This window comes from Struthio camelus, chromosome 13, assembly GCF_040807025.1.
Source record: "Struthio camelus isolate bStrCam1 chromosome 13, bStrCam1.hap1, whole genome shotgun sequence".
NCBI classification, from domain to species: domain Eukaryota; kingdom Metazoa; phylum Chordata; class Aves; order Struthioniformes; family Struthionidae; genus Struthio; species Struthio camelus.
Window position 1 is genome coordinate 21,132,793 of NC_090954.1, and position 24,372 is coordinate 21,157,164.

Consider the following 24,372-nt stretch of genomic DNA (forward strand, 5'->3'; position numbering starts at 1 on the left):
TCCTGGGGCACGGCGCTCAGGATGCCAAGTCTGTCATTGGAGTCTCTGCTCTGCAAGACCTTAAACTCTCTCGTGACTCCTGCTCTTGAGAAAATAGCCCGTTTTACCATTCCCGACTCTCCTTCTCCTTCCTGCTGCCCCTCTGCAGACCTCTGTATTGCAGCATTGACTCAGCAAGGGCTAAGCACTAAACATTCACATGCTCACTGTAGTTACGTGGCAGCTACTTTGGTGCTGCTCCTGTCCCCGCCAAGAGTTTACCGTCTCAAAGCGTTCATCTTAGGCCACTGGCTTTCTGCCATGGCCCTCCTCTGCTTACCTCTGTGAGCATTTTTCCTCAAGGCTGGTCCAGGTTTGGTACAACATTTTATACTACTAAATCAAATGCCCTTAAAAAAAAAAGGCTAGACAGCACAACAGGAGGAAAAAAACCATATACACTCCATTTACCCCTATGGGCACTAGGCCCAATTTCTAAAAGCAGGCACACTCCCAGTCAAGTCAGCTAGAGCACATAAGTAGAGCATTCAGTTTGAAAAAAGCATTACTTAACATTTATTACTCACCACGCTGCCCCAGTGCCACCAGCATGTGTACTCGCATTAAACGCAAAAGCCCCAACACCGACCTATGCCTCAGCGCAAGAGAGGAGTCCAACAGCTCTCCCACAGCACGAGCGCAGCCCACCGAGCCCCCATGCCCAAAAACTTGTATTTCAGCCCATCCCTGCTAACATCCTTGCAGGTGGGTCCATCCGAGAGCAGAGATTTCTTTTGTGAACTGTTGTCTCTCCTGAGCTAAGGAAACCTACTGTTTCAGCAGCGCTGCGTGAGTCACCATGCAACCAGCTCAAAAACCACCTGTGAAAGTGGGCAAGCAAAGGACCTCTCCAAATAGCTCTATCGATCTGTGAGAAACAGTTAGCTGTGAAGTTTATGAAAAATGCATTTCCTCACTTCTTTATAGTACATGTGGCTGAGGTGACAGCTCTTATTCAAAGGCAATCCATGGGCATCAGTCACAGCAGGCACCTGCATGCAGCACTGGGAGCAAACATGTCTAACCACATTCAAGCTATTCAGTGCTGCAAAAAAGGCAGTCACCGGTCATGATTAACATGGAATTGCAGAGTACAGGATTAATGGTACAGGGCAGCTGGCTGGATGCCAGTTGGGGACCTCCCTTTCAAGTGGGTTGGGCTCCCTCAACGTTTACAGTTTTGCGGCAAGATCCCAGTTCAAAAGCTGGAGGGCCACAGGATGTGTCTCGTGAGCCAAACCCACCCAGAAGCTGCCAGATCAGCCACTTGCAGCAAAACTCGCGTGAAGCCGTAACAAGAAAAACTCAGACTCTCATTTGAAGTGATGCAACAAGCTGTCTGCGGATTAGAGTCAGTCACTGCAAACCAGGCTTCCTCAGGACCGTTGCTGGCTTTGCTCCCTGCAGAAGTCTGGGCAAATCATTCACCTCTCTGGGGCTCAGATTCTCCACTTATAACGTAGGCACCATATTTATCAACAAGGTTATCGTGGGGCTTCTTCCACTGAGGTCTGCTGCAATATTATCACGCTTAGACAAAAGGCATTATCAAGTTAACTTACTTTTTTCCCCAGTACTAGCAAGTTTTAATGTGATACCAGAGCATGCTTTTCATAGCATACTGAAAAAAAACACCTCGGGCAGCTATGAGCACAAAGCAAAAACGGAAAGGCTATCAGTATGACCGACATAAAACTGACTCTCATGATGATTTTCCATTCTTTTACCTAGGCGTTTCACTCCCAAGAGTAAAGATGGAGACATGTTGCTCAAGCACAAGGGCCTCCACAACCCGAAATGAAAGTAGGAGAACAGCTAGCCAGCAGCAGACAGCATTCGTTTAGCATTTTTTTTCCTAAGGAAATTTAAAATAGCAAAGGGCTCCAAAGACTGCAAATGCAGAACTTAAAACACACGGGCACAGGAAGCTAAAAGAGAACATGATTTTTCCCCTCTGCTGTACTCTGTCATCTGCCATCTCTACATTACAGAAATGTTTTTTTGCCATTCTGCTTGTGACGTGCTTACAGACAGACTGACAGAAGTCTCTCCTTATGCGTTCATCTCTTCCTAGAATCAAGGTGCTCCATTCTTAGTCGGCCCTTGGGCACTATTTTAAGCTTAATATCAGAGAAGACAGGAAATTGCCTGCATTGTAAAGCACCACCAATTGCAGAGAGTCCACAATTTAAAAAGGTACTTCTCCTCTACTCTCTTCTCAGATGGAGCTATTTTAGGTGTTACTTCTAGCAATGTATAGAAAAAACAATTCAAAAAGAGACAGTGCAGTGTTCCTTTAGTTATAGCGATCGCTGCATCCCAGCTATAGTGTAGCCCATTAAGTTTCTCTTGAAAAACGTTTGAAACAATCGCCCAGTCAATACTAACTACAGAATTGCTCTGGCCAAGCACTCTCACATGTCTACTTTTTAAGGGGTAGATGCAGGCCAAAGTCCCCAAGCAGATAAGAAGGTTTTTACAGATCCCTCTGAAGGCTCGACTCTTCCATTATTAGATGGCCCTGATCACCCGCACAGGTTGTGACCTTCCTGGTGTAATCCTGCCTTTTGCCTTATCAGCCTCCACTAGGCAGAGCTTTGATCCACCAAGTTACTCCAGGTTCACAGACCTTCTTTCCTTTTACTGCCTAGACATGAAGGACGAGCTTGAGTTCCTGAGCATCTCTGCCTCAACATGCACACTTTGATGTTCCACAGAAAGCCAGTCTGTGACTCTTCTGGTCTCTTCAAACAAAGGTAGAACCATGGCTTGTGATCTGTGAAAAAGAGCATTTTCCTTGGGGAAGAAAAGTCATACTAGCATTCATCTCCACCTTGTCATTGCAGAACAGACAGCACTGATACTTTAAAGAGCTTTGCGATCTTAAATTCTTATGACATGGTGACAAATTAGGGACTGTGTCTTACAAATTCCAACAGAGGTTATGAAATGGCATTTCAGTGAGTGCCTTAGCGACCACGAGATCCTCTGTGTGCTGTTAGGGCTGCATCAAACCCCTCACCTGCACTCGAGAGCAGCTAACCGTGGATGGCTCCACTCAAAAGGGAAGACTGAGCTGACTGCATTGTTACAGCCAGTTTAACTGCGAGTTCAGGACATAGCCAGCTGTGCAACATGAAAGGTCCATGGAGAGAAATCCTGTGCAGAAAAAGCAACCCTAGGGTACTCCAGTCATAGCCCAAAGGGTGCTTACAAGTGAAAACTGAAGCAAGAAACTGCTTTAATGGGGCCACAAGATCCAAGCTCATGCCCCTGGTGGTTCTGCTTCTGACTGTTTCTAGCTCCCTGCAGCACAGGGACTGCACCCATCAGCAGGTGCTGCCTGGGAAGGAGCAAGCCAGCTGGCCCGTACCTAACAAACGTCCTGTAAGAACCAAGAAGAGACACTCTGCAGTGGCTTGCTCCAAAAAGAAAGCTGGTGCATATCCAACCAAGAGGAGGCTCGACCGGAGCTGTGTGAGGCAGGTATGATCTTTGACAAAAACACCTGTACTGGCGAGGAAGCAACCTGGAGTTTCAGGCCAGGAGCTGGCGGAAACACCAGAGCGCAAGAAAATGGTCAGCAATCCACCAGTCCTGTGTCTCTGTAAACCCCTTACGTAGTGAGTCTAGACAGGATAACATTTGCCCCTAAAGGAACTGACAAGGTTACAAGCTAGATCTGGACTAAGGCCTTCAGACTCCCAGCAATTCCATTTTTAAAAAGCAGTAGTATCTTGCAGAGAACTTGGAAAGCCAGTTCTCCATTGGCCAAGGACTGGGAAGCTCCTGAAGAGGAACAAGCAAGCAGACGCTTCTCTAATCCCTGTAACCTTTTTTTTTTTTTTTTTGTAAAGTCCGGGAGGCAGGAAGGAAGGAAGGGAAAAGAAAAATAAGTTTCTAACTCAAAGGAGAAGTAGCCCTGCCAAGCAGTAGGACTGCTCCAAGACTTCAGGTCTCATCTGAGCCTATGACTGTGCTCACAGCTCTTCAAAGTACTGTTTATGGGGTTCAGTGAGGAGCAGTCAGTCCACTTAGCTTCATCAGGCTAGCAAAGGCAGGAACCCAAAAACAAGACTGAGGGAGGAGGAAAGCAGAGGGCAATCAGCAGCAACTGTTGTTCCTCTGCGATTTTCTCTTCCTAGTGACAACAGCTGTGTTTCTATCCTCAGCATCTTCTGATCCAGACAGAAAAGACCCACTGTTTCTCCTCTTGAGCTTGGACCCACAGCAAGAGACCCAGTCACTTAAAAGTGATGCATGCTAGGCAGCAGGAAGCAGCAGCCAAAAGATACAGTGAATTTTTCTCTCCGTTTCTTGGCCTTTGCTGCATGGCTATGCATTTTTTATGGCTACACTGCACCCTCCTTGCCTGCCATAAGGGCTAACAGCAGATTTTTAGCCACTTACTCTCTTTAAGCTCTAAAGAAAGAGGCATCTGCAGCACCTTGAGCTCTACTCTGAAACATGAGACCATCCTGAAGAACTTTCTCTGCATCCTGTTGGTGCCACAGACTCCTTCTGCCATATCAGAGGGGGAGGTGGAAGTCCATCACAAGACTGCTAGAAGGACACATTTATGCTATGGGACTTCTCCCATGAAGACTACAGATTTCAACTGTTCCCTCCTGCAAGTAGATGTCATCATGTGAAGAATAAAATATTCTGCAGAGCTTTTAGAACAGCTGAATTGCCAAATATAGCTGCTACATGAATCAAGGTTGTTTCAACAACAGCCTCCATGCTGACTTTCAGTACCTACAGCTGTCACGTGTCAAAGACAGTATTGGTGAGGCCCTAATCCAGGGAACAATTAGGGAAGTGATATATCTCAGTGCGCCCACAAGAACCACCCAGGGAGGCAGTTACTCACCTACGTAAGAGTTTGCAACATCAGGGTCAGATAGTACATTTTTTCCAGGGCAAAGACCCCACCATTCACGCATTAAATGTCACATTTATGCCACTGCACAATAAAAATAATAATTGTAGTGGCCTCCAGTCTCCAAGTCTTTCAGTCTACACTAAAAAAGAAGTTTTTAAAAAAAAATCCAAATAAATAGCACTTCCACAAAAAGTCCTGAATTGGCTTTTAGTATCTGTACAAAACAGGGCCACGTGATGAACTGCTTCCCTTGTTGTCATGTCTAGCTTCTATTTCATAATAGCACTGAGGCATTGCAGGCAAAGCACTCCAGCAGAATTCCTGCACTGCTCGGGTGGTTAAGCAGCCCTGACCTTCAGTCTCCTGCCTCATCACAGTGCCTGAGGTGTGCCACAACTGCCCAGAAACGTGCTCCCTGCTGGTGCCGCCTTCTTTAATTGTAGGGTTAGGAGAGGAAGTTAAGCCAGCCTCAGCATACGGTCAGCTCCACGTGGCCGAACACTTTCGAACAGCTCTGAAGGAGCCAGCGCACTCAACTGCGAGAGTCCATGCATGATGCTGGGAGATGCTCTCTCATAAACACATTTCGAGAATAGATGAACTCTCCTTGTAATCAAGCAGTCAGTTCTGTTTAGGGGAGATTTACTGAGAGTTTTTTTTGTTCCCCCTCTTGGAAGCAACAATAGGTGGACAGAAAGAAAGAAGAAATTAATGAACATAGTAATTACTCCCAAAGTTGCAAATAGGAGTGATTCTTCACCCTGAGACAAGTCTGGAAAACAAGATTAAAATGCTTAGGGGACATATTCTTGAAACAGCAGGTAATAGAACAGATAAAACATATTTACAGTATCTCACAGGGGACACGTACTTTTTCGGCAACAGCTATAATTCTGCTGTGAAAAATAATATTCTTCCATTCTTCACTACAGAGTTAAAAGGGTGCCCTAAAAAACAAAAACAAACCCAAACAACAGAACAAAGTGTCTTTAATGGCAATTCGGTCTGGTTCCAGAAATGAGGGCTCTTCTCTCCTGCCCTGCACAAAGTGCAACAAGGAACAGAGAGAGCATCTGCAGGAACACCCAGCACATAAACAACATTAATAATCTATGCAAATAGCACAATTTAACAAACAGCAAAAGGAGGGCTGGAACGGGAGATGGGCTGAAACAACACTCCTTCAGCTGATGCTTTCTAAGAGGAGGACAGCAGCCTTGCCTTCTCCAGCTTCCCTGGCGCCCGCAAAGCCAAGGCTGCCAACTAACAGACTGTGCCTGAAGTAGCCACCAGCAGAAACAATTTGTCATGTGTCAGATCAAATAAACTCTTATGTGACCACTGTACTCCCTTAAGCAGACGGCTGCCAAACTCCAAAGGAAAAATCCAAGAAACCTAGCTGGCTGGTGTTAAACCCGAGCGCTTACAAAGACCAAAAACACTTTTCATTTTTAAAACACATCAGTACAACGCAATCTGTTCCTATGCAGCACCTTCCATGCAAGGCAGCCATCAACAATCTCCATTAAACCCCACGTTCATCTTAGTAAATTACCACTCTGGGCTGAAACTCCACATAGTCCAGAAACTTCACATTCTTTATCTAGCGATGCAGCATCTCACTCATCCTAGGGAGGCATTAAGAAAGCTAATGTTTGTAAAAGAGCCTTGAAGACGTGAAGTGCTGCCTAGCTGCAATGGATTGTCATCCTTTCACTGTATCTTTTCTTTAGTTTGGTTCCTTTTAACTAAAGGGATAAAATTCCATAAAGAAAGAATTGTAGACCCTGTCCCCTGAGCACTGCTAGGGCAGGAACTACCTTATGAGATATCTGGATCATAAGCTTTCTGCAGGAGGGCCATCTTTGTGCTGTATGTTTGTATACAGGTTATCATCATAGGGCCTCAACCCTTCACTGAGGCCTTGCAGCATTGCCACCAAACAGCTCCTGGCAAAGCAACACCACTCAAGTGGTCCTCCTGTCCCAGACGGCCTTGTGTTCTTCCTCACTTCATCCTATCTCCTCTGCCCTCCTCTCTCATCCTTATTTTCTTCCTAGTCAGGATCTGTTTTCCTCTCTCCTGTCTTTACACGCTCTCACTGCGGTCACAGCAGGGTCTAGCAAGCTACACCAACACCCTGACGAGGTGGTGGCGGCACGTTCCCTGCTGAGACGCTGAACGTACTCCAGCACGGCATTTGAGACGGGTTTCTGCCAGAAGTGCCAAAGAACACAGCAATTACAAAGCCAAAATCTAGACCTGAAACATTTTCTGGGGCTTTTCTGCTCCACTTCATTGGCCAAAAGTGAACTTGGAAAGTGCAATCCTGCCTACTTTACCACTCAGAGAAGGTCAACACCAAATGCTGTGTCCCATACAAGATAGGCGTAGCACCCAGCCGGTTTGATTTAAGGAGGCATTGCCCATCAAAGCAGCATAAGCGCAACCAGGACTGCCTGGGCAGCAACCCTGCAAGCAGACAGCTCAGAAAAGCCCAAGCCCTTCATCAGTATTGCATATACCAACTCCATGAGCAAAATAAACCAAGGGGAAAAAAATAAATAAATAAAAGATGCTGCTTTGCTAGTATAAATACAATCAAGAGAGAAATAATAAGAAACAGAGTAAATTAGCACATATTAAAGCTTGAAAGAGTCACACTAAAAACAAATTCACTAAAAATGAATTACTTATTTAAAAATAAACAAATTAAAAAAACCACAGTACTAGAACCCTTTTCTGGTTCATTCCTGAGCATTATCAGAGTTTCCCATACCCAGTTCTCCTGTCGTTTCAGCACTTGTGTTGAAGCCCCTTACAAGTTCCCTGCTCCCTGCGTGGTCCCACAAGATTCTTTGTAAATTCCTGCTACAATCTCACATGCCCATTTTGCAACCAGCTCCAGGCAGCAGAAGCACTGCCACAAACAACTCCAGGACAAAAATCTAATCCTTTCCAGAAAGGGGACAGCAGCACCGAGGTTTAAAGCGGAGGGAAGAGCCTCATCCATTAAAGCCCAGGTCTTGGACTTCCAAGCACTGCTCTGCCACTAGGCAAGTTGCTTCATCTCTTTGCTATCCATGCTGGGTGGGAGAATGAGCCCCAAACATGCTCTGAGCATATCTGCGTAATTCAGTCATGCTGGCTAGCACTGACCTTCAGCAAACACCTTCTCTGCCAAGATAGGTCAAATGTATTTTCCGCTGCCAGCCCTCAAAGAAAAGCATAGAAAGATTCTGAAAGTCCAAGGAGACTGTATGAGCCAGATCTCCTTGATCGACATCCTGACCTCCTCCTGAGGCCCCTCCCCCAAGATGTTTGAAGGCCAGGACTCCTTTTCAAAGGAGTGACTTTGAGACCCCACGTGAACTGCATTCTCATGCAGACACCTGTTAATTCTACTCTTCCCTAGTACTATTTGCCTGCAGTTCCCTGGATCCCGCCTGGAGTATTTTTGAAGACCCTCATCCCATTTGCTACATTCCAGTCACAGGTACTGAAGAAGTTAAGTGAGAGGTTATGCTGCCATTCCCAGTTCAGCTGCTTTGTCCATGAGTTCACCCAGAACCCGGCACAGTGCTTTCCACAAGCCTTTCAGTTATTTCCACACCACCACTACCGCAGCTCTCCAAGCCACCCCTGTTAGCTTTTTTAAACAAGGCTTGTCATTGTTGCTTCATTCCCCTTTTTGACTGAATACAGCCATCACGGGTATTTTAACCTTTCCAGCTTCTGCAGGAAGCCCCTATTCTCTGTTGATACCACGCTGTCAGAAGTTCACCGCTACCTAGAAGCGAGCAGCGCTCAGAATTCACAGGCTCCCCTTTCAAGACTTCAGGACTTCGCAACCAACCTGCGCTTCCAGAGCTTGGCTACTGCAGCCTTTCCAGAAGCTAGGAGAGACCAAATACTCACCTGCTCAGGCAAAGATCAGACTTCAGCACTTATTGGTCATCACAGAAGGCAAATCCCTCAGCCCAGGACTCATCTGTCAGCTCCAGATGTTCCAGTAGCCAGAGTCCTTCAACTTCTACTAGCCGTCTGAGATCAGTGGCAGCCCCAAAAACCTCTCTTTCTGTAGAGGATGAACAACAGCCCCAGAAAAGTTTGTCTACAAAAGACCTGAGGCTCTTGGATGCTTAGAGGCTTTCTAAACCAACAAAGGGTTAGATGATTTCAAAGTGACAGTGCACCGGAAAAAAGGTAAGAGATCTAAAGGAAGGATGAGAGAAATAGGAAACGCTGCCTGAAGTCATCAAAAAGCAACTGCCTGCCCCAAAACCCAGCACAACCTTGAATGACACTACATAAAAACAAGAAGTGAGAAAAGGAAAAAACACCCTCAAGCAAAGAACAAGGAAAGAAGAAGGAAGGCACAGAGCATTCCCCTCTGTATTGGTAGCCACCTGCACAAACCTCAGCCCTCAGCAGCATTTTTTTTTTTCAGAATTTATTTAAAGAGCAACTGATGCCTCATGACAAGTTATATTTAGACACAGTAACGTCTGCACCAGGATTTCTCTCCAGCCACAGGGACTGGCGTCAAACATAGGACGCCATCTCACCATCCTTACTTGGACAGCATTGCTGTTTCCTATCTCGGCCAGTGCACAAAACACAATCAGCAGGTACACGTACCAAGAGAATTGTAAAGTATTCATGGCAAAACACACAGCGTCACCATAGCGCAGAAAGTGTTAGACTGAGTCCTCGTGGAGGAGGAGGTAGCAGACACAAGTCTCTATCGTTTACAGTGATGCTTTACAAGCATTTACAGCCACAAAAATGCAAGTCAAAAGCCAGGTCCTCACAGATCTTTCTCTGGTGGAAATCAGGTTGTGCAAGGTCAAATAGTTCTTTGGACTGCAACCTACTCTAGGTCAGCCAGCCGTTACCCCGAGCCAGGGTACCACAGGAAGATAGGGTACAGCTATCACTCTCATCCAGCCACTGCACTTCCCCAGCCCAGATGGCCGGGGAACCATCTGCAGCCAGGTTAAGTAGGCAAAGCTTTGGGCATAAATCCAGAATTAGGCTCAAACTCACATCTCTGAACAGAGGACAGAAGGCTCTATCCACTGCTTACCACTCCCCTGTGAGGCTTCAGAAGTCTTTTAAAGCCGCTAACAAATTTATTACCCACTTCATTCTTAATTTTTTTTTTCAGATCTTTGACTTAAATGTATTTCAAAGAGAAATCAAATAGTCACAGAACTGAAGACCTCTAGGGCATCCACACTGATTCTCTCAACAAATTCTGATTGTTTTTGAACAGTGGAAAATTGCCCAAACTAAGAGAACAAAAACGACGCTAGCTACCAGAAAATGAGCTTCCACTCAAAGAAAGCTCCAGACAACAATCTCGCTCTGCCCCTACAGCGATGCTCTGCAAACCCCTAAACAAAGGAACTCATTTACAATGCTTAGCAAAGAACTCTTTAGCCCCATAAAACTTGTAAAAAGCTCACCTTTGGGAGCACCATTATGATTTCCAAAGACCTCCCACTGCCGTAGAACAAACTTTTCAAGCATCTCTGTATGCACTTTGTACTTGTCAACCCCAAGCTTGCTGTAAGAAAAGGGAAGATAACGACCACTTGCTTATCCCTAATTTGAGGGCAACACAACAATATTACTTTCACCTCCCTGCAATCTACCTACATGAGGGATAACCCACCCTCCAGATACAGGTATTTCCAATCATGTAGCCTTCCCACCGAAGAAATGAGCAGGCTACCTCATAAGCAGTTCTTCAGTTTTGTAACCTTGCCAGGAATCCATCTCCACGAGCTGCAGTGCGTTAAGCAACAAGACAATATTCAAAACCCTGGACCTTTGAAGCTCAGAACTTCCAGTAGAATCTAATTCTTCAAGGCTCCCCCTGGAAATTTTGCATAATGCAACAGTGTATTTTGTGGGCAGGAAGAGATCAAGAAAATTAATTAAGTTAGAGTAAGAAATAGCCTCCCCAAAAGTGAGTAACAGCACTAAAATAGCTATCATGAACTGGCCAAACACATTTTAAGGGCTATCCATTTTCACTTTTACGTTGTCTTGGAAAAGAAAATGGAGTGAATTTGTTCTGTATGCATATTGTCCACTATTTGTTATTGTCTATCTATTGAAGCCTATTTGAAAAACAAAATTTAATTAAAACCCACAGTACTGCTTAGCCTTCCTTTGAAATATGCCCGCATTAGCAGATCATTACAGTAAATGAAATACAGCTTCATATCCTATTTTTCAAATAACGTCCTGAAACACTTACAAATTAATTTCTCTCTTCAAGAGTATTATTTAAGAGACATGGTGTTTAGCAAGGGCAAAGACATGTTTACAGACACGGAGCCAGTGAGGCAGAGAGGCACGGGATGGCCTTTCCAGACTAAGTTGTTGTCAAGAAGGTTCTCCTAACCCAGAAACTACGGGAAGACACAGAGTACGCCAGTGCCAGACAAGGACAAAGAGCAGCATCCCCGAACCCCAGAGGAGGTCAGCATGAGTTAATACAGGGTTTGGCATGCACTGGTCCAGCCTGTCGAGGCCCGGGACATGCCTGTGCTTCTCTGCACGCATGGAAGTCCAGCACTAGAGCCACAAGGAGCAGGAAGTCAGAGAGGTAAGAGAACGATGACAATGTAAGCAGTGCAAAGGGGAGGATTTGTTCCTCCAGCACTATTAACGTGCTTCCCACGTAGTGAAGTTAGAATGGCAAATATGCATGCAAACAGCAGAAGACCAACACAAGACCAACTGCAGAATACATGTAACTAGAGATAGTGAAGATGCAGCGCAAACGAGCTTAACAAATGGACCCGTACACAAAAACACTCTTCCGTCCATCAAATTTGTAGGAACCCAGCATCTCTGAGAACTCCTCGGAGAGCTGAAGTCGGTCGGTGTACAAAAAGCACTGGGGGGGAGCAGGGAGCGAGAGACAGAGGAAGTCAACACAAGTACGTAACCTTAGTGTCCTCTGGGAACCAGGCCAAAGCCGCAACAGCCCTAGGCAATGGAATGCTTGCAACCGATTCAGACGAGTGGAGAACACAGTGCTCTCGACAGACTGAGAAAAAGGATGCAGAAAGGTGCTCTTGTGGCAGCATGAGAAATACAGTACCAATATTTACACAGAGCAGAAAAGCAAAGGGAGCTTTAGTTTCTCAGGGTAAGTAAAAGCGCAAACAGGTTAACAGTGAGCCAGTCTGGGTCACAACAGTCACACCTAACAGTAAGCCCAGCAAAGAAGCATGTTAAAAAGCAAGTGAATATTACATGAGCCTTATAGCTCAGGCCTGAAGAGATTCAAGATCTGTCTCCTCCTTAATAGCACCTGGGGCAACGCCAAGCATCCTTTGGCATATTATCTGTTCAGTCACAGAAATCATTCTCCCTAAACAAGGGTAACCCGTTACAGTGTCCTTCTTAACACGTCTGGAAAAAGCTGTGCCCTGCAGTTCCTAAGGCCCTATCTCCATGGTGATAAACTGGCTCGCAGTCAGAAGGAGCCTACAGAGATCTCAACTTGAGCAAGAAAGCAAGCCTTCCCACATAAAAACCTGAAGAAGATAGCAGAGCTCTCACCAGAGTTAACCCAGGAGAAAGGCAGGCTGCGGTGTGCTGAGGAAGTACGTGGTAACGGCAGACAGGGCTTTCACAAGAAAAAGAGCATGCCAGCCAGAAGCATGGGCCTGAAATGAAGAAGAGGAGTTTGTGAGGGCCCCTCCAGATCCATCTTGCAGGGAGAGGGTAAAAGATTCACAGCTGCTGCCCATGCCAGGGATCAGCAACCAACAACTGAATTCCCCTGGCTCCTGCTGAGTTCCTACCAGCAAGCTAAATCTCTCAGAGGAAAAAAGGTCCAGTCTGGTATATAATTACGGAAAGCTCTCAACTTCTAGCTTATCCTGCACGCCCTCTGCGAAAAGAATCCTTCTCTGTGAATCATGGACTTCTCCAAAACTTTACAGTCGGAAAATTAAAATGAACAGCTGTGGCAAGGGGTGACCCATTATGCATTGCCTCATCAGCCTTACAACAATAATGAGCACAGGGCCCCAAGACGCTATCCAGCACATAGCAAGGCTGGGCAAAAACCACCAGAATATATGAAATGCAGCCCAAAGATCCTTCCTGAAGGAAAAATAGGGTGGTAGAGATGCATGGGGAGTTGCATAAAGAGAGGTGACACACAAAGCATCCTTCCTGCACTGGGGAAGAGACCCCACCAGGGCTGGCAGCGGTTTCTGTTATCGAAGGCAAAGCAAGTGCAAAAACCTTGCGCCCAGGAACACGTGCGGTGGCACCCAGCGACACAGTGCGCTCCTATCTGCTAACAGTCCCTGCTCACTTCCCATTCCACAAGCTCACTCCTGAGCATTAACGTCCGCTCACCTGCACCTCACACACACGCTTCTCTATCAGCAGACAGCACGAGACCTACACGGTAGCACTACTGCAGAGGTGCCCTGGCTTTGTGCTTCTCAGGCTTTGTCCAAGGCTGACACCTAAAAGAAGCCCAACTGACGTGCATAAAAGATAAAAATTGCTGAGCCTTCTGTAGCCTTCCCAAGGTGAAAGCAGTCTGTGTGCACTGCAATCATCAGGCAGTGAGAGCACCTCCAAACCAAAGTGGTTACTATCACAGTAGGAGTTTAAAAAAAATGACCAGGCTTCACATTTACAGGTATTTGAAGAAACCTGCTCACCTACAGTTTGCCAGCACTGTTCTGCCACTGTTCTGAACATACTGAGAATGAGTTCAACATTTAAAATGGACCACACTGTTACTCCTGGTTTGTTTGAGGAAACAAAGAGAACGGGATGTCTAACATGGAAGAGGGGGGCAGCCAAAATATCTACAAAAGTGCACATTTTACACTTCTGCAGTTCAAGGTTAAACATTTCATTTGCACAAATTTCTGAGTCTGCCTCTCTCAAAAGCTGTGCTAGGTAATTAGAATCATTATAACTATTATTAGACCATAATATTATTATAGCATTTTTGCTACACTTGACATCTGTTGGCTGATAGATTTAACTGGTACATAAGAAATAATTATGCATAGATTTCTTGCAAATGAGCACCAACACGGAAGGCATTAAAATGTTCTGCGTTGAAAAAGTTAATTTTATGGAGGTATTCTTGAAATAAAAATTCTAAAATTAACAGTTGAACCTTTAAAAACTCCTGTTAAACAAACCACCGGTTTTAAATAGGCAGCTGTTAAAAATCACGACTTTTCTTTAGAGGTTTAATGATAGATACCTGGCTAGGTATCTCCTTCAGATCAACACATGCATCTTCATCCCACCTATCGCAGCGATACAAAGGTTTCTAAAACACTTTCATGTTTCCTTTCCTCTCTGTGCAGCAGATTTTTGAACTCGCAAAGATTCTGAATGTGCAGAGAACCAATATAATCAGGGCTCTTCTAACCTGCTCACTGAAAATCCTACAGAGTTATCAACACACACACATCTAGAATAAAATATAGCTTCTTTCATCCCACAGAGCCCAAAGAGCTTCACAAACTGGACTCAGGATGCAATTTATCCATCACCGACATTCAACCATACCCAGAGTGGAACACAGCCTTTCTACCAGTATTTAATTACAGCACGTAGCCCCCAGAGAGGAGAAGAATCCAACAGAAACCACAGGAATGATTTATGGAAGCAGAATTTTCTCCCTTCAAACTTAACTCTGGTGAGGGCACGCCACGTTTGTATAAAAGTACTACTGGACTTTTCAGTAAAAATGGTCCAGACCCCAGCATCACCTCTCCCCACAAATACTGCACCACAGCACACCCTGCACCCACCATCAGCCGTGGACCAATACAGGAGAACAAACAGGGCACGGTTGCTCCAGCACATTGAGGATGTCCTTGAAGTGCAGCCTCAACCGGGCCAGGCACCTCAAGTTATCAGTCTTGACAGATAGAAGAGATGAAAGCAGAGGAATCCTGACTGCACAACAGTTGTCCTTGAATTCAGAGGGGCCCAAGTTTTACCCCAGTCACACAGGCATGCCATAACAGATGTATGTGCAAGGAAAGAAGATACAGGGGATGGAACTGCATTGCAGGAAAGGACCAGCCTCTTAAAATTCAAGGAACTGAACACAGCAGCTCAGGACTGACAAAACTTGGGGGCTGTCAGAGCTACTCACAGTTGGACAGTGATGTTTTCTCTGGTTAAATGTATTGCACTTAAAGCAATTCCTCCCATTAAAGCTTACTTTGTACTGAGCAAGCGATCAGCAGAGCTCTGGTAGAACAAGGTATTCTGGAATTGCTCCCACAGGGAGACCCTATCATAAAAGTGATTGTAATTATTTATTCCAGAGCACCTCATTTTTAGTCCAGAGCAGAGTAACCACCCAAGGAGCTTTCTTAGAATTGCTTGAGCAGAATAATTTTTACAACCTTAGTCACATATAGACAAACCTAACTCTCACTGTGGACAGACTTTGGGAGAATGAAAAGGGAGTAGGGCACTATGGATACAAATTCCCTCTACACATGCCCTTGCAAAGGTCATACTGAGGTGCAAGAACGCCAAATTCTAGCAAAGACAGAAATGAACAGCTTTTGAGACAGGCTTCAGCACCTTGTATGCTGCTGCTGTAATGAAGCATGCCTCGAAAGCTGTTCGTTTCTCTCTCCCTCCCTTTCTTTGACCACCTCACAGCTGGACCCAACAGCTAGAATTTGCCTGTTGACTAGGGAGTCTGCTGAGCAGCATCCCACCCTAAAGGCTGCAACTGGCTTTCTGGAGTGACAACGAAGGCTCAGAGCACAGCAGATAGGGGCCAACTGCAGCGTTGAGTCACCTCCTTGCAGCACCGTAACCACAGCCTGCTGCGTGGCCCCCAGAAAGGACTGCTCCCGGGGGAACTCGTGGTGGACAGTAGGGCACAAGGCAGGCTGAGGGACTGGAGGATTGGCTCTGAGTGAAATTACACCAGGAGAAGCTTCCTAGTGAGAAGCCCGGCTCACAGAACACAACACCTGCTTGAATTAGATTAATGGCAGCTCTTTAAAACCAACTGAGTCTTCAGAAACAGGGCATAAGTCCTCCTCTACAGAGATCTGTCCATCTCACCTCCAGACTAGCAGAGGAACTAGCCAGGCTTTTCACTGTATCTGCCACTCTCTAAAACAAGCCAGAGGAAATCAGACTAGGCGAGCTCACCTTAATGAGGCATTGTGCTGGCTAGAGAAAAAAATAAAGCAATTTCCACCCCCTTCACCACCTGTTAGGAGTAGCTACCACTGATTCCCTGTCCAAAAAAGAACATTTCAAGTAGGGGCTCTGGAGGCTCTGTCCAGGTCTGCTTCTATTCAACTTTTTCATTAATGGCCTGAACAATGAAAGAGAAAGCATTTTTATAAAATCTGCAATGATGCCCAGAAGTTAAGAGCTGGAAGCACTCTGGAGGTCAGGATGAGAATTGATAAACTGAAGAAAAGGTCAAAAAAAAATCAATAAGAAGAAAAGCAATAAAGACAATAAAGACAATGCAAAGTACTACACTTAGAAAGGGGGGAAAAAAATCAAATGCACAAATACAGCATGAGGAAAAACTACCTCCACCGAGTTAACGCTGAAGAAAATCACCGACTGGAGTGGACTAAGAACGCAACGTGTGTTAGCATTGTGACACCATTGCTCCAGCTGCAAAAAGCTAAATACCATTTGGGAATTTAATAACATCTGTAAGACAAGAAAAGAAATTATTCCACTCTACTCAGCAGGGCAGAGCTGCAAGGCAACGCTGAGTGTTGGGCACCACCTCTCAAAAAGACACAAACTGCCGAGACTGGGGAAGAACAGGAGCAGGCAGCGGTGTAGAACAGGCAGCTTCATTAGAAGCTGTGGAAGGCTTTCTCCATCCCTGCTTCCCTCCAGACTTGTTAACAGCTCTCAGCATGTAACCACTGTTTACAAGGACAACAATCAACTCTGTCTCCTTCCTTCAGTGAACAAGGAGAAAAGTAGTCTGCTCAATTCGCTGCAGGGAAGAGTTAGGTAAGATGTCAGGCAGGCTACGACCAGGGAGAGCATGGAATCACCCTAATCGGAGGTCACAGGGCGATGCACCAGGGCTAGCCCAAGACAAGTCTTATCAACCTATGTTGCCAAGGCCCACTTCCGCCCAACCAGGCCCGCTGCGGGCTCTTCCTGCCTTCAGGAAAGTACAGCAGTGCATCACAGCTCATCTCAAGTGTTACTGCCCAGGACCTGTCCCTGGAGACATAGGAGCAGTGGTTGAGCACTCCAGGAACCCACAAAGGCACTGAGAGCTGAACGTGGGAGATCCTGTGCTTGGGGTTTTGTCAAGGCCCAGAGAAAACTTCCCCACGGATCTGCACAAGCATCCACTCACTACTGGGCAGTCTGGATTTGAATATGTATCACCTGGCCTCAAAACAGGGGTACGAAGAAGACTCTTCCAGCCTTGCACTTGACTTCAGCATCCTCGATCTGGCCACTCCTACACCACTACAGCAGTGACTTTTAGAACTAAGTTAACAGCCTTCCCTTCCCCAAAATACAACAGGGCTCTCTATTCTGCTGAAAAGGCACCCACACAACAACACAGAACAAGCACGGCCATACCAATTTCAATTCCTATCTTCATTAGCTTTTAGGAAGAAAACTCTTCAGCTCAACTTGCCACCAACTTATCCTGGCAGTGAAGAGAGTCTTCCTGCACGCTGCAAAGGGAGGAGATGCTGGCCCTATCTGCCAGTGAGGAAGGGTGAGATTTTTTCCACCTTTTACTGTCTAATAGCTCCACTGATGTGCAGAATAGGCTAGAGCCTTTAAGGATCATCACCCAATCTAGCAGGGAATCCTTTACTACTTCAGATAAAATAATCTGAGGTAAGGGTTACTGGATGTAAGTGCTCCTTGAAACAAGGCGTTTCAAAGCCCAACAGAGCAGCTGTGCCCGAGGAGCTGATGTAACACGCTCACAGCTGCACCAGCCGCACAAGCACAGCACAAAACCTCGACTGACGGCTCTGAAGCAAATCCTGGAAGAGGAACAAGATCTAGAAGCCTCATGCAAAATTTGCGCTTAACTTACAGGAACATTAGTGCATTTAAGATCTCATGCTGCCTTGAGAGGATTTTTTTTTTTAATCAGAAATTTAGGAACAAGCTGCCTTTTGAACCACAGCCAGAAGAGATGTTACAAAACCTCTGTGAGACGCACCGTCTCCTTTCACATGGCTATTTCCCAGAAGATCCCTCGTGTTGTGTCATTACCGATTTCAGGTGCTAAGAAACTCTCCATGTTTATAATAAATAACAACTAGCTTTATACAGAACTTACCAACAAAATGTTTGACAAATCTAAATTGAAGCTGATTCACCTGCTTTAAAAGTGAAAGTCAAACATTATTTTTCAGAGGGGAAACTGAGTGGCAAGAGGTCTGAAGCAGGTTAGGAAAGGCCACAGAGGGAGTTAGCACCAGAGAGGATAAGCACATAGAAGGTCTATTATCCCTAAATTTATCTCATTAATCTACTGCCTTGCAAATTTTCAGGGTACAGTTGACATGCTTTCAATCACACCTGCCCAGCTTGATCAAGTCTGTATTTAAGTAGTCTTCAAATTCCTTGAGAGATAAGAGCAGCCAGAAAGAGGACTTGGGAGTGCTAGAGAGGTTTTTTTTTTGTTTTTTTTTTTTTTGAGTGCTTTACTGTTCACACTAAAGAATTTCTCAGCAGTGAGAAAGAAGGTGGCAATACCTGTCTTCCATTTCTTTAGGGTGTGGGGCAGCTTTGCATGGTTAAGGGCTGCTCTGACAACTCAGGAATTGGCAGTTTCTAGCTTATTTCCACGAAAAGGAACATATTTGTATGCCTTCAAATCTAGTAAATACAGGCCATCTAGTCATCAAATCTAGTATATCAGGTCATAAAGAGCACAGACCCCAGGACCTGGCAGAAACCGTTCTCATCCCTAGTAGCTTCGCTTCTACATTGAAGCGTGTGGCAGCTGTGCCCTAAGTCTCTGGGACAGTCCTCTGAACGCTTCCACCCCAGAAACACCTCGGAGGCTGCTGAAAAAATACCAGTGTGGTCCAGCCTGGTCATTTTAAAGTAAGGTTGGAAAAAAAATGGAGGAAAGAATGAAAAACATCCCTTAAGAATGCTACTCCCAGAGCGGAAATGAATTCAAAAGGATCATGCAGACCAGAAACACAGTGCCACCACGTTCAGCAAAAGACAGGGTGTATCATCTCCTTCTAACACTTTAGAGACTTATCTGCACTTAAAAGCTGTCCTACCACAGCTATGCACTGGAACAGCCTCCTAACGTAGACAGCTCTGGCAACAGGAATTCCTTTGCCTCTGCAGATTATACTAGTTTGGCAAGCAATTAAATAGCCTCAGTGAAGTCATACATTCCACCTCTAAACCCAACTCGTACTAGGCTAGTTTTATCAGCAAAACGCTGAAAAATAAATAACTTGCTACTAAGATATCAAGCCTAAAAAAAACTTGTTAGTGTAAACCTAGGCCATCCCGAGAGGTGACTGGTGTTGATTATTCGTGTAAGACTTCTAATAAGAGTGTTAGTCAACTGCTGAAGTTAAAATGTTAAGTCAATATTCACTGTTTGTACACAAAAATCTCATTTGCTCAGTTTTCACTCTCTTGCTTGGTGCAACATATAATTTCACCCGTTCTCCAGTAAAAGGGCCATACGCAAGCTTGTAGCAAGTTAATTAAACTGTATTAACTCAGCCCTCTGAGTACTGAGCAGATAATCTGGACACAAAAATCCGTTTTAATAGCCTTGAACCACAGCAAAGGTGCAAGGGCTCGAGGTCATCAAGCCTGCCGCGGCACCCTGGACAGACCCCGAACTGTTTCTGTGCGTTGAACCTGTACTTAAAAACCGTCTGCGGACGGGATGCGAGTCTCCGCAGACACGCCGCTCCCGTGCCCAACTCACTCTGTTACGCAGACAGACCCGCAGGCGAGCTGTGCGGGCCGGCTAAGCTCGCAGGCAGGCAGAGGAAGCCTTCCCGGCCGCTCAGGGCCTACACAGACGAGCAATAACCTCCCCCCGGCCCCAGCAGCTTTTCTGGCACCATCGCTGCCACACACCTCAGAGGGCGCCGCGGCCTACGTTTTTGGCTCAAAAAGAACAAAAAGCGGCTGCGTTTATTCCCCCGAGGACGGGCCACAAACCCCACTGAACTCACGCCAAGTTCCTTTATTCCCGCCCCGGCCGCCAGCACCGGCGCTGCGCCCCGCGCCCCACGGCGGCCCGCGGCCGGGCCCGGGCCCCACCACGGCCGGACCCGGCTCCCGGCAACCGCCGCCGCCGCCGCCGCCGCCGCCGCGGCAACGGGCGCCGCGCGCGCGCGCCCGGGGGAGGGGTGGGGAGCGGGGGCGGCTGCGCGCGCGCGCTGCGCCGCGCGGGGCCCGGCAGCCACCCCCGGCCCACGCCAGAGGGCACCGGCAGAGCCCACGTGCCCCCCGCAGCGCGCCAACCCCCCCCCCCCCCACCTCCCGCACTCACCGCTCCTCACTGCGCACGCTCCGCTCCCCCCCTCCCCCGGCACGACCGGAACGCCCCGCAGCGCCAATCCGCGCTCGCCGCATCGCCGCGGCTCCGCCCCCGCCCCGCCCCGCCCACGCGCCGGGCGGCCGTTGGGGCCGTTGGGGCGGAGCCGCGCCCACGCCCCGCCCACCGCGCGGCCGTCCCGCCTGAGGGGGGGGGAGCGCGTGCGCACGGAGGTGCCGGGCGCGGAGCGCTGTTGGCGCCGTCACGGCGCTGCCTCGCGGCTCCGTGGCGGGGTCCGGCGTGGGGCAGGCGCCGCCGCCGCGGGCCCCCGCGGGGAACCGTGCTGCCCTGCCCTGGTGCCCTGGCCGGCCGGCAGACGGGCACCGCTGGCCTGGCCGAGTGCCCGGGGGCCCCGCAGGCCCCGGCCGGCAGCGCCCTGGGACACCCTGCAGCACACCCCGGAGGGCAGCGCGGCCCAGCGCCGGGCGGGGGTCTGGCCCTGCTTTGGCTGGGCGTAGATACCTCGGGACTTGGTGTGATGTCCGTCCAGGGCCGTAAAACAGGCAACAGGCAGGACGGTTCCCCCAGGGCTCAGTAATGACCCCAGAGAAATTAAGAAATAGTCAACAAGTGTTCAGCGTAAGGAGCAGGAGGGTGAGAGGACTACGTAGGGTGACAGGAGAAACGGGATGGGGAGTGGTGGTAGGACGCAGGCTTAAACGTTTTGTTTGTCCCGAGATGTGACACAGCTCTTCGCATTTCTGTCTTGACGTCTGCTAAAGGAACGCAAACGCAGCCCCACGTGCCATGGCCGTTTTGCCAGAGTTCCCAGTGAGACAGCCTAGCAGGGATTTTACCCAACAGAAAATCTCTCTTTCACAGCCCTCTTCAACCCAGGGCAGCGGGGAGTAGAAACTTAAGATGCTGCTTGAGCAGTCAGTGGCAGCTGGTCTCGCTGCTGCTTGGTATTCAAGAGACACCTTTGCTTTGGGCGAATGGCCTGTTCCTGACAACAAATATCAATCCCGTTAAAGTAGTGTCAGGCCATAAAGAAACCCAGTCAGACTGGAAATGATTGACTAATTACATTTCAGTATTAATTGCAGGGAAACGGTTAAATAAATTGCTTTTCCAAATGATGTCTGTGTTCTCCTGGGGACAGGATGGTGGCCTGATGCCGCAGCTAGCTGCTTGCTGACAGATTTTTGCCTGTTGGTTTAGCACTCAGAGTTTTCCCCTTTCACAGTGTCCGTGCTGACTCTAAACACTCAGAGTTTTGCTTTGGTCATCTTGCATCGTCCCACTGACTGATATTAGACCACAGAGATCACTCTTTTTTCGTCATCTTTGGGCACCAGCTGTGCAACAGCTCATCCTAAATCTGCTTAACCAGCAGAAGGGGAGGGAGGGAGGCAAATAAAAGACCTAGTATTTGCTCTTTGCAGACATCATCACTTTGCCACGACACGGCAAGCATCGGTGAGCGCAGTATTGCGGAGCACACTGCTGAAGGACAGCTGAAGGCATTACCCATTAGCCTCTATATGCTTACTGCTGTCAAAGAAAGAAAGAAAAGGATTACAGGAGCAATTAGGAGCCAGAAAAACTCCTCCACGGCTGCTGACTTACTTCAGCAGATCATTCCGGCGTCATCTTGCAAAACAGGCAGGGCTGAAGTGGGGCATGAGTTGGGAAGGAGAGGTACCATTGACCTCTGCGTCAGAGTGAAGGACAGCGTTCAGAGTCAATGGCTTCTGCCACTGGATCGTGTCGTGGGTTGACTGCCGGCCCCTCACATTCTTGGTCTCACAGAGATCACATGCTCAGTGTCTCCCCAGTATAAGAACTGAGGGCATCGCATGAAACGTAGAGACTAAGTTTACAGGGGCTCAGAAAGTGACCGGACAAATTCACAGGATAAAATTCTGCTGAGGGCATTTAAATAAATGTTCAAACTCAAGGCTGCCTCCTCCATCTCAGGCAGTCCTTCAGCTCAGATCACAGGAGGCTGGAGGAGAGCCTGGGGAAGCACCACTACGTGTTTCTCTGGTTCTTATGCCCTTACCGACCGTGGCCGCACTCAAAGCACAATGCTGGGCTACCAGGACCTTTGGGCTGAGCTAGAGTAGCCTCAAGGACCTGGCTGGGCAGCCAGGCAGCGGTGCGTGGGGCTCTCTCCAGCACCAAGCCAGCCAGCGAAGTTACGGAGGAGAGTCAGGGTTCCTGGCTTCCACAAAGACCCTGCAGTGATATTTCTTACGCATGAGACAGTTTCGGAGTTGCCCTGCCTTTGTTTCACCACTGTCCTTTTCACACAGCTCCCCAGCAATGGGATGCACTGCTAGGAGGGAAGCTGGAGGGGAACAGAGATAGCCACAATCCCCCCGACACTAGCAATGCAGCTACAAAAGGGTGCGTGGGCCAGTGGCTGTGGTGACCCTTCCGTCCTATGCTAGCAGAGCTTCCAGGAGGCCTGGTGCAGTGTAAACTCTGCTCTGGGGCAGGGCCCTGGGGCAGCAGGGATCTCAAGTCTCTTGCCGTTCCCTGTGGTCAGCAGGCTGCGGGGAAAGGAGAAGGTGGCATTTGCACATCTGTGTATCAGATGCAGTCAGCTTGGCCCATCATGTCTTGCCTGCTGCTGGCTGCTTTCACCTCAGATCTGTCCCCTTTATTTTTCACACTTTTTGAGGGAGATGCTAAAGTTTCAGGTAAATACAAGGGTGTTAATTCACAGTCTTGGCACCTAAGGTCCCCTGGACCACACTGAAGAAGAGGTGAGAAAGTCAGACTGGAAAGCATACAAACTGCTTCTCCTCTGCCTTCCCCACACAGGGCCTCAAAAGATGTGAGCTTGCAGGACGCCTAAAGGTACCTCCTGCTGCAGGATCACTGCTCCTAACGTCGTAGCAAGGCACTGACTCATGAACGATGGCAGATTAAAATCAGGTGGCCAAAGCATTTCCCATCCCTCTCTCTCCGAGGGTGCCTGTGGGGAGAATCTGAGCCACGGATCTGAAACGGGCCAGCCTGAATCCTCCGTGCACCAGGGTGTTCCCTTCCAGCAATGGGGAAACCGGAATGCATAAGACAGCAGAAAAGCCACAGCCGTGAGCTCCATAAACCTCTTCCCAGCCAGTGTCTGCGAGGAACTGTCTGGTGCCCGGGTACCTGTGGCTGCTTGAGGCCACAAGAAGGTACTGCACACCAGTAAATATCCAAAGATGCCCTCCCAGTTCCAAAATTACTACTGCAACACTCATAATGGCTGCACCTTGATTGTGTGCTTAATAGCTGGCTATGGGAATTATCCAGTGAAGGATGCACACCACCACCACCACCACCACAACAAGCAACAGCCGACCAGACAGCGTGCTGTGACATGGTATAGTGAGAATCACCAGGTACTTCACGAGGGAAGCTGTGTGCTTTGTCATTTGGGCTGATGGGCAGTAGGACTCCTCTGAAGAGTGCAAGAGTCACCCGTGCACCGTGCTTTGCTGCTGGTACCCACAAAGAGACCCAGGAAGAAAGGCAGCAATTGTTTTCTCTCCTTATCCACCTTTCTCCACCTCTCCAGCCTTTCTTACTCCGTGTGTTCCTGCACAGCCCAAGCACTGAGTTCTTGAGCTGGGCTGCCTGCTGGCATCTAGCAATTGCATTTTGTTTTATTTTTACAGTGTTGCTCATGCAGAGCCTTTATGGATGAGACTGGATTTGCAGCATTAGTGTCTCAGACTTCAGCACCACCATCAGCACCTCCGAGCTCTCCAAGATTTCCTTGCAACCTCGGCCTTTGGGAGGGCTCTTTTCCTCTTTATTACATAAGGTGCATAAGCAGACAGAGATGTGAGGGGAAAGCAGCGCCTTCCGGAGCCGAGACTGTTACATTTTCTGGCACCCTTATTAT

At 47.8% G+C, this 24,372-nt stretch overlaps 1 protein-coding gene across 11 annotated transcripts in view; it reads right to left on the minus strand.

Annotated features, from left to right (window-relative positions):
• Positions 1-20,583, minus strand: part of SIL1 (SIL1 nucleotide exchange factor) — a 116,790-nt gene extending 96,207 nt beyond the window's left edge. Inside the window, exons 1-2 of one of the 11 annotated variants that reach the window (XM_068959139.1) lie at positions 20,481-20,569; positions 12,512-12,618 (exon numbers count right to left, since the gene is read on the minus strand). Coding sequence is in view for 1 of the 11 variants with exons in the window: in XM_068959135.1 (XP_068815236.1) it covers positions 20,481-20,563 (83 nt within the window). In the remaining 10 variants the exon portion in view is untranslated. Of the gene's footprint in view, positions 1-566; positions 734-4,912; positions 5,693-8,083; positions 8,218-8,842; positions 9,220-10,395; positions 10,497-12,511; positions 12,620-16,522; positions 16,644-20,160; positions 20,249-20,467 lie in introns of those variants that run through there. The other 10 variants (XM_068959140.1, XM_068959141.1, XM_068959142.1 and 7 more) reach the window with 10 other exon arrangements.
• Positions 20,584-24,372: the final 3,789 nt, after the last annotated feature.